The 11191-nt window shown below is 35.2% G+C and overlaps 1 protein-coding gene across 1 annotated transcript; it reads right to left on the bottom strand.

Annotated features, from left to right (window-relative positions):
* Positions 1–3756: 3756 nt before the first annotated feature.
* LOC107689517 (secretory phospholipase A2 receptor-like) lies at positions 3757–4521 on the bottom strand. The gene has a single exon (XM_016487522.1). It carries the CDS (start codon positions 4519–4521, stop codon positions 3757–3759), a length of 765 nt encoding a protein of 254 aa, XP_016343008.1.
* Positions 4522–11191: the final 6670 nt, after the last annotated feature.

The following is an 11191-nucleotide window of genomic DNA, read 5'->3' as shown; positions in this document are numbered from 1 at the left end:
TAGTAACAGAAAATCAGTGTGAAAGGTGGTCATGTGGTGATTTGTCATCTAGACGATTTAAAAGAGTCACAATAAAGTTGATAATTTTAACTACCCCATCAAAAACAGCAGATATAAAGGTTGGAGTTAAGTGCTGCACCACTAAGTGAGTTGAATTAGCATCTTAATCCGTTATTCCCTACTTAAATGTTGTGCTGAATTCTGAACATGCGACATAAATTAAACCTCCATCCTTTACACTCATAGCGCCTCTTTCTGAGGGGGTTATGACCATACAAAGATATCTGGGATATAGTTTTGCATAGACCTCAACACATAAACCTCAATAATGGTGACAATCAGCAAATGTAAAAAGATGAGCTATATAACATAGCAAATAACTAACAATAATGACAAAACAACAACAAAAAACAGCCAAACAACATTCCTTGAACAGGAACAGCATAATTTATTCATGCTGCAATGCAGGCTGGAATCTCAAAAACCCTTAAAAATTCAGCAGTATTGTTCAATTCAAAATTCTTTGTTCAGACAACTGTTTGACTAGGACGACATTCTTTTGGTCTAAAATAGGTTTTTATGTCGTTTCAAGTAGCCTAATTCACATTTCTTTGTCTTTGTGACTCAAAAGTTCCCTTAAACCGGATGTTTTTACATGTGTATGATATTTGAATGAAATTTAGGCATACTAAAAAAATGCAGAAGTGTAAATCAATGCAATAAATTAAAGACAACTCTAGATGGCAGTAACTGACTGTTTTTGACAATCTCTGTTACTGCAACAGAGCGCTGCAGTGATGACTTTTGTAGGTAGGGCAGCATCACCCTGATTTATTTTATGTTGTGAATAAAATGTGAAAATAAACTGAGCTTGTGTTAATCAAAGACCTTATTTCAAGTATTACAAAGAGAAGAGAGTAGCTCTAGAGGCACACAACACAGAATGTCTTAAAACAATGGACAAAAATAATGTAAACAGTAAATCCAAATCTTAATCAGAATTTGTTGCACTCAGTAATAACCTTTCACAGTTTATGTAATTCCTCATTTTTGTTTTATAGTGGCTGATAGAGTTAAAGACATAAGTGGGTCATGTGCACACTTTGAATATGCTAGCCAATGTCAATCATTTACAGTAAAACTGGCCATGATAAGTTCATTGTTATAGAGTTAAACTAAACTCCAGGCTAGTGATTGTGTTATCCCATTCTCTAGAGTTATATTAATACTTAACATCAAAATAGAGTACAAATAACTCCACATATAGTCAAACTTATAACTCTAACCAAGTCTCAAATGTGTTATTTATGTCTAAGACTGGTGTGGCCCTTACTGTAATTCAGCTCTTCATTTTTGTTCCTCTTTTCCCCCCTTGCTCAGTATAAATTTAACACCAACAATTTTTATTTCACATACTTTGTGGAGTTAAATGCAACACTGAAAACAATTACTCCATGCACTGAAATAACTGTTGAGTTAGTAAAACACTAGTCATTCCTTGAAGACTGAAAGGTAACTTATAAAATTTAAATCCAGTTAAACCTCATTCTTGTCCATCCAAATCACTTAGCATTCAGAAACTTACAACCCAGTTCCCTTTCTACTGGCGTTTAATTTCAATTATGTGTTTTATACAGCAGTTTGGTATAATGCATCTTCAGTAGAGGAGAAAATGTCAACACATATGTTCTTTATTGTCTTATTTTGATGTAGTGGTTAAAATGATATACTGGTAGAAAGTTGTCACTCTTTTGATGGTACAACTCATTACCTTCTTCTGTATGCCTTGAAAATTGTGTTGAGATTTGTGGATAGGCATGAGTAGATTCTGCCTGTCAGATTGCTACCACTTCATGTGAGTAAATGAACAATTATTTGACCAAAGAATTGTAAAGTATGGTGTGCCACAAGGCTCGGTTTTATGTCCTTTGTTGTTCTCTAGTCCAGTGGTTCCCAACCATGTTTCCCTGAGTACACCCAGCAGCGAGTGTCTGCCATACACTGTTTACATTCCTCCTATTTATTAGCTATCATTGTAACCATTATAATAAATCAACAAAAAAATGTAATTAATACACTTAAATTATGGGTTATTTTTATTATTTTTACACAGGTGCTGGGTAGTTTTTGTGTAGCTGCTGGGTCAATTTTACTGACAATACAAATGATGAGCTCCCTCACACACCTAGCCAGCACTGGGTCAGTGTAACCCAGTGTTGGCTACTCTGTGCCAAACTTGTTGAAACTAGATACATCTGTCCACATTAATTCTCAGTGCTGCCAACTTAGCAACTTGATTGTCACTTGATTTAGCAACTTTTCAGATCTCAGTTGCATCCGAAAACTGAAAACAGGTGCCTTTGGACGATGCATTCCAACTTTGGAAAGCATCAAGGCATGTCCGAATCTAGTGTTAGCTTCACTTGCTGTCTCCTGAGATTTCTTTATCTAATCGATATTTGAAGGCAGCATAGATGTATCCTTCATTGCCAATGACATCCCACAATCCTCTGCATTCAGTTCAGTTCAAAACAGTTCAGGTAAAAATAAAAAAAAAGCCATCTGTAAGTTGTGGCTGGTGGTCAGTTTGTGTGTGTGTAAATGTAAATGAAATGTAGGTTTTTGACCAAATTTTTCCATTTTTTAAATAATTTCTAGAAAGAAATTTGTATTGTAGTATATTTGCTTAGTATCACCATTGCTGACTCTATTTTGTTGTAGATCTTTAAACCGTTATGCTGCCTCAGAAGTCTATCTGGAAGAGTGCATTAGTAAAATAAATAACCTTCAGTATCAGGTTGTTTGACCCATCACCGTGCCAAAAAAAAAAAACAACCCAGAAAATTGGTTAATTTATAAAACCCACCAAACTTGGTCAAGATAAAGCAGCAAAATAAAGCCGTTCTGTCCGATATTTACCCAGCACTGGGTTACCAAATAAACTAGCAATGGTGGTTTTAAACCTAGCATTTTTTAGTGTACTATGGTAGCTGTTGCTGAATCACATCTGTCCAAATGAGCATAGCACCTAGCAGTGGTAAAATCAGCAAATAAAACAAAGATTATTGGAGTACATTTTACAAGAAAACACTATTTCTGTCTTTCTAATTTCCTGAGTCTGATGTTTCTTTCTCATCTACCTAAACATCATAATATTCCATGTAAATCTGCTTTGTATAATGAAATATTGTGTATATGTATTATGTTTTACATATAATAATATTTCATTATTATAATATACAGTGTGATATTTAATTGTTAAGTGATGGCCAGTTGATACTGATATCAGTGGTCATACTCTTTAATTAGACTAAGTAAAAAAATAAAAATAAAAACTCCTTCGTACCATTTTTATTGTTGAAAATGCTCAGTTTAACTGTATTATAGTAATATTATTATTACTCTTATAATGTATACAATTAAACTATTCTACCTAATGTACATGTAGATTATGTTCTGGTGATCTATATTATATTCTTATTATATCCTTCTATTAATTATGATCCAGATGCGTGCAGGCTGCTTATGGGTGAAGTTTCTGTCGACTGGAAATTAATTGCAGTCTTGTCTCTGGTGGACTCTATAACCAGGAGAAGATGAGAGGGTAAGTTTAGCATCAAATGCCAATTTGCACAAAAAAAAAAAAACAGTTTTGGATGTTTGTTTAAAACACCAAATTCACAGTTAACATGAAGTTTGGACTGTTCTTAAGACATGGGTATCATAATTTTCACAAAACATTACCTTTTTGCTTTTTCATGAATCGGTTTGTTTCATTACTTTATTCTGACAAAGAAAGTTGAGCTTCTCCTCACAGTTTCTGTGTGTCCAAACCCTTGTTTGCTTGTCCAGGGCTCCACAATGAAGGTCTCTGGCAGGACACTGGGGCTGTTCGTTCTGATACCAGGCTGTGTAGTTAAGATTATCTCCAGTGACCCAGAACCAGTCCCCTGCTAGAAAACGCAGACCAGTCCACACATATTCTGTTTCAGCCTGTGTGATTTCCAGTAAAGCAGAATTAATTCTTTCCATTGTGCTCAGACTTGCCAGATCATTGTTTAGTTGTTGGCAGTATTCCAGAGCTCCATCCCAGGTCTCTTTCTGACACACCAGAAGAAACTCTATTATGTTCATACAGAAGAAGGCATATTTAGCAGTGCATTCTGCATCTTGCAGTTTCTTAAGGCCTCTCTGTAGAAAAGCACAGCCATCAACTTCTGGTTGTTCATTACTAGTATCCCAAGTCATTTGTATTCCATTTTCACCTCCTGACCACTTCCAGACTCTTGATTGTTTGTAGAGTCCAACCCAGGCATCAGAAGTTTGATGAGCTGCATCTTCTGAAAATTGCTGTTCCTCTTTCTCATTGGTGAAGGTGGAGAGGTCATGAAAGTATGTTTTGCAGTGATCTTGTGCAGAAGACCGTGACTTCTCCTTATTCACAAAGAAATGTTCTTTCATGAGACCAGAGGAGAGTCCGTAGAGATCCATGATTAGGAGCACAGCGAGTGTCGTCTTCATCTTCATCTACTGAAGAGGTTCTCTCAATTGAGGACAGAACTGTGCGTGATGACTCTGACTCTCACTTACTTAAACTGACATACAGCCAATGACAAATGAGTGTGATGCTGTGACCAATCACTGCACACCTTTACAGACAGAACAAACAAAACAGGTGCATTTAACCAATCAAATAAACCTCATAATATTTCTAAGAAAGAAACTAGGGACAGGGAAATATGGCATGAAACATGGATTTGGATTCAATGTACTTAAAATAAGTTAAACAATTCTTTCAAGATTTTGTCACAATTTCATTGTGCTCAGCCAAATTACTTAATCCATTTTAGCTGTGATTACATAAGTGATTGTTGCTGTTTAAAAGTAGCAAACATGGGAACATGATTTCAACTTTCCATCATGTTTTGTATGGGACTGGATAAAGAGAGTAAATGCTGAAATTAAGTGTTATTTTAAGCATAATTTCAACAAGATGAAAAAATGTGCAAAAATGAAAATTACCCCATGATGTACTCACCCTCAAGCCATCCTAGGTGTATATGACTTTCTTCTTTCAGATGAATCCAATCGGAGTTATATAAAAAAAAAATATCCTGGCTCTTCCAAGCTTTATAATGGCAGTGAGTGGGTGTTTCTTGTCAATAGTCCAATAAGGCACATCCATCCATAATAAAAAAGTGTCCCACACGACTCCAGGGGGTAAATGAAGGCCTCCTGAAGCGAATCAATGCGTTTTTGTAAGAAAAATATCCATATTTAAAATGTAATAAACAGTAACCTCTAGCTTCCGCTGACTGTCTTTTTTTAATGAACATAAATAAAGATAAACACACATAATTACAACTCAAATCAGATTATAACAACAATAATAGATATATAAACAATATACAAAGAACCTGGAAAATAGCCAAAAAAAACAAACACTAAGTCAGGGGTAATTTATACAAAAAATCATAATAATAATTTGAGAAGAAAGAAGAGGAAATGGAAAATAAATAAAACACAATTTTTGCTAAATCAAATATTATACTTTGTGCACAACGTATAGGATTTTAAGGCTTTGACATTGCAGGAAGAGGATATAGTATCCAAATAACATTTCAAGTCTTTACAAAAAATAAAAAATAGAGGTTTAGTGGACAAAAATGTGCATTTATGTATAAAAAATAGAAAATCTAAAATAAATAGATTTATTAGAAAATACTTGTCTTTTAAATTATTGTGAGAGCTATAAAAACCAAACAAGACATCCTTAAACACCAAAGAAAAATTGTCTAAGATAGAAACACATACAAATATACAGAATTTCTTCCAAAAGGTAGCAACATGGACACGATCCCAAAAAAGATGATGAACAGATTAATCTTCCACTCAGCAAAAAGGAACAGAGGGGATCCACCTCAGTAAACATTTTTTAAGATAAAGATCGACAGGGAAAAACCGGTGTAGCACCTTAAAAGATATCTCTTTAACCTTATTAGTGATTAGATATTTATTAGGTAAGGACCACACTTTCTTCCAAGGAATATCCTCAAAAGAATTACTCCAATAAGATATTACAGACGGGACAGTAATTATATCTTTCTGAAAGAGCTGCCTTATTTTTCTATTCCTGAGAGAGGGACTGGACAAAAAGCAAATCTTCCCTATTGCTGTTTCACAAGGATGTGTCCAAGAAATACAAGAGGTTAAAGAATCAGCTGAGTTTTATAAAAGTGCAATAACTCCACTGGGGATGGCATCCAAAGTCACGTGGGGTGACAGGTATACAATATTTAGTTAAGAATTCAGAATAAGAAAGCAAGATACCATTTGAATTTACAATTTGAGAAACCAAAAGAATATTATTATTAAACCAATCTGGAAAAAAATTTTTTTATTATTTTTGTATCGAATATCTTGATTATTCCAAATAAAGTACCTGTGGGGACTAAAATTGTGTTTGTAAATTAAGTGCCAGGCCCAAAGCACCTGCTTATGGAAATTTATAATTTGATGGGCAATTTAGAGAAATTATAATTACATACCAATGAAAAGGGGAGACCACCAACTTTAGAAAACATATAACTGGGAATAGTGTTCCATACCGATTCAGAATTATTCAAAAATGGCCTCAACCAATTTATTTTAAATGTGAAGTCCAGAAAATTAAGACCCCCCCCCTGTTCGAAGCTGTTTATGACAACAGATTTTTTTTGATGTAATGTCTCTTGTGTTTCCATAAGAAGTCAAAAAGCATTCTATCAACCTCTACACAAACTGATTTTTCGACATGCAAAGAAAGAGCAGGGTAGGTCAATCTGGAAACACCCTCTGCTTTGGCCAGGAGAGCTCTTCCTCGTAAAGACAGGTTTCTTTGTAGCCAGGAATTCAACTTTTTCTTAGCCTTAGTAATTACTGGAAACAAAGTTTAATTTACCTCTTGCTTTATCATGTTTACAAATGACAACACCTATATAGTTTACTTGGGACTTTCCAGGAATAGTGTATAAGAATGGGGCAGAACAAGACTTTATAGGCAGAAGTTCACATCTAAATTCAAAGATGGACCAGAAGCTTTAGAGAACATGTTAATAAGATCAAGAGCGATAGGAATCTGCAAATCATTTTCTCTAATCAGTTCATCATATGAGCAATACCACTCGACTTCTGACAAACCATCCTGCATTTTGCCACAGAGAGTCATTATTTTAGAGATGACAGATTCCTCTTCACGTCTTTTAAGTCTAGTTAAATGGCTACCAAAATTCCTAGCACATTTACCTACTTTGTGTTTAAGAAGCTCCCAATTGAGACCGTATTTATTTTCCTTTTGTACTTTGATCCAGTAATATTTAATCAAAAATGAAATACTTTTTCTCAATTGGTTATACTTAAGCAAAGAAGAGTTGAGCTTCCAAAAAGAGGCTAGGTCTTGAAGAAGAGAAAACTGAAGATAGAGGGGACTGGATAAGAGTTGCCTTATGATCAGTCATAGGTAGAATGCTAACATAAACATTAAAATCCCTGACAGACTGTGAAACAAGCCAATAGTCTATACAGGACTGTCTAGAACAACTTTTGTTACTCCGAGTATAGGATTTAATATCGGAAAATTTCTCCCTCCAAATGTCGATAACATCAAATTTATCCATAAATATTTTAAAATTAGAATTAGAGGAAGACTGTTTAGGTGGCAGTCTGTCAAGAATATTATTAGGCACAATATTAAAGTCCCCACCAATGAAAACTAAAGCATTTGGGTATGCATTAAGCCACAGCAGAATGTTCCCTTCTATAGCTTCAGACAGTAAGTCATTCTCAAGAGAACTATTACAACCATTAATTAGTATAACCACAGTATTATTTAAACAGATGACCATAAGCAGAAAGTGTCCATTCGGGTCACTGAAATGGTGCAAAACATCCCCAGCAAAAAGGTTTTTTAGAGTCAAAACTCCAGCTGAATGCTTCGAGCCGTGAGCCATCCAAATGTCATTATTCCACTGATTTTTCCAAAAAGCAATATCACTAGCAATGGAGTGGGACTCTTAAAAAAACAAAAATATGTCTTAAAGGATTTAGCATACAAAAATGAAGCCTTCCTTTCAGTAATGTCTCTTAGACCCCTGGCATTGAGAGAAATAACAGAAATAGACATACAAAAATAACTTTTAACAATGAACAGAGAATAACAGAGCTTGCTGAAGTAGCAAACGCAGATACGGCCAAGTCAAAAAATTTTACAGCCGTCAATAGAGTCCTGCACCATCACAAAAAAAGTCGAACTTGGAAACAAAAGAAGGGGGCTTACCTGGGCTCTCTGGAAGAGGAGTAGATAAGAGAATCTCACCGGGAGACTCATAGCTGTTGAAACTCACTTTATCAGACACATGAAGCACGCAACATCTCTTTTTCTTTCCTTTTGTCTGCAGCAGATTTCATATTTATAATACCGAAGGGCACTATGAAGTATTTATAGATACTTATGCATGTAACAGAATTACAAATGGTGTAGTTAAAAAGTTTTTTAAAAAGTAGTTAAAAGTAGATTTGTCAGCGAAGCACAATAAAAGCAAACTAAGCAGGAAGCCATCTTGGATCCCCTCCCGCTTCCGCTAACGGTACATTCACACGGGGCATCAGCGTTAACGCTTCTCATTTAATTTGAATGGGTGACGTCATGCGTTGCCGAACTGAATTTTGGGTCCGTCAGCATCTGTCACTGGCATTGCTCACGGCAGAAATTGAAAATTTCTCAACTTTTCAAGTGCCAACGGAGGCATCAGCCAATCAGATCGCCTTATGCAAATAGCCTAGCTCAGGCGCTAACCAATTGCGGTCCAATGTAATTGGCTGTTGTCACTATGACGATCGCTTCAGACACGCCCTCCGTCAAGCGTTGACGCCGACGCCCCGTGTGAATGTACCGTCACTGTCGTACGGGTGTTCATTCCGGCGGATGACGTAGGACGTAGCGCAAGGTCCAGTGAGAAGTGACGAATGCGGAAGTGCAGCAGAGAGAGCAAAACAAAAAACTGGTCATGAATTAGAAGTACAAAACGAAGAATTGTAAAGAACAATGTCGGAGGATTTCGATATAAGCCAAGAGACTGGTTTTCCTTTGCTAAAGTAAGGAAACTTTGCTTCCTTTGCTTCTGTAAACAAACGTCGGTTCTCTAGCATATTCTCACCGGACCTTACGCTACGTCTACGGCCTATATCCTCCGCCGGAATGAATGCGCGTACGACAGTTAGCGGAAGCTAGAGATTACAGTTTATAAAGTTTTAAATATGGATATTTTTCTTTTAAAAACGCATTGATTTGCCTCAGGAGGCCTTTATTCGCCCCCCGGAGCCTTGTGGGACACTTTTTATTATGGATGGATGCGCTTTATTGGACTTCTTTTGGACTATTGATAAGAAACACCCACTCACTGCCATTATAAAGCTTGGAAGAGCCAGGATATTTTTTTTATATAATTCTGATTGGATTCGTCTGAAAGGAGAAAGTCTTATACACATAGGATAGCTTGAGGGTGAGTAAATTATGGGGTAATTTTCATTTTTCGGTGAACTATCCCTTTAACTTAAGTTATGAGTGTGTGCTTCCCAGTTTTGTTTTAAATGGTCCCAGATTTGGTTCTAATCTAAACAATATGCAAATGAAGTTTGCTTTTTATTTGCTCTGTTATAACCCTTCAAAATGGTTACCAATTATCCAAGCATGGATGAAATAAAACATCCATTGCCTTATAGAAACAGAAGTGCACGGTGTTGTCAAAAGGTGAATTGTTAGGTGTATATAGTTTTAAAGTAAATTTTACACACAAAAATACACAGAGTAATACAGAAATATTTATTCATTACTATCTTTGACCAAGTAAATGGCAAAATCAACCAACAGTCTAGTTGTAAAAGAAAGAAAGAAAGAAAGAAAGAAAGAAAGAAAAATAAAGAAATCTGTCTAAAATCTGTCATAATGTGACTTTCTCTTATGTCAACAGACCAAATGGACTGTTTTTTGAAAATGCAAATCAGAACTAGTAAAACAAATTTTTAATAGCACCTAAACAAGCAGACAAGCATTTGCCTTTGAGAATAATGGAGCAGAATGCAAACAATGAATGCGAACATTCACTGGTAACTAAATGCCCAGATGCTGCCCTCTCAGCCAAGGGCTCAATCAGCTGCCTAAATATTTGAAAAGAACTACAACATTTACATTTACCTTCATTTATTCCTTTAGCAAAGTATTTAGGCAAAGCAACTTACAAACGAGAATAATAAAAGCAGAAGGAATTAATCTAAGGGAGACAAGTAGTGTTACCTTGCCAAGTGTAAAATAACAGAACAATAGAGCAGAAGTGCACAACACATTACATACACTGGAAATTATGCGTCTATCCAAATATTTTGTTTAAACCATAAAAAATTTAAAAAATGGATAATGCAAAAAATCTTTCTGTAGCAATTCAATATGTTGGTGAATTATTTACTAAAGTCTCTTTTCTAGGTTTTAGAATACTGGTGTCACAGTAACAGCAGTTTTAGCATATATATATATATATATATAAATAAAGGGACTGAATATGTGTAATGGTGATTTATTGTGGATTATTGGCTTGTAGACTTGAGCCTGAAATTGTGCAAATGCAAAAGCTGAAATAAAATACCATGCATATTTGCATTATATTTCCATTTGGACTCATTCTCAAAAAATAACAGCATGTGTGTCCCCGTGACTAGGACAATAAACTTGCATTATTATAATAGTAATAATAATTTAAGTGCAAAAGTGCACGCAGTAAACTGGTGTTACCCCATAAAAAATCATGAATATTGATAATCAAGTATTGTTGCAAAAGTTTTCAATAAATAATAGCAGTGCAATATAATTGACGTCTTAACTTAAAAACAAAAATTTATTTGAGACCTTTTAATACATGCTTCTTTATTCATAAAATCTGCCACATAAAAACAAACAAACAGGACCCCATATGAGAGAAATGTCCATCATGTAATAAGTGGATGGGGATTAATGAGAGTTATGGTTTAGGAAGTAAGTGATGTACAGGCATCACAAAGTGAATGTTTTTGATTGTTGACTATATGTGGCTGCAGTGGTAAAGTGATTCAGATATATTGTCACAGTTTAGTCCAATGATGATGAAAAAGGTTCCAAATAAGG

This window comes from Sinocyclocheilus anshuiensis, unplaced genomic scaffold (assembly GCF_001515605.1).
Source record: "Sinocyclocheilus anshuiensis isolate Anshui unplaced genomic scaffold, SAMN03320099.WGS_v1.1 scaffold1199, whole genome shotgun sequence".
Lineage (NCBI taxonomy): Eukaryota > Metazoa > Chordata > Actinopteri > Cypriniformes > Cyprinidae > Sinocyclocheilus > Sinocyclocheilus anshuiensis.
The sequence above is the reverse complement of the archived record's forward strand: the minus strand, read 5'-3'. Positions and strand labels throughout refer to the sequence as shown.

Coding starts and splice junctions, on each gene's coding strand:
- LOC107689517 (XM_016487522.1), bottom strand. CDS start 4,521: ATGAAGACGACACTCGCTGTGCTCCTAATCATGGATCTCTACGGACTC.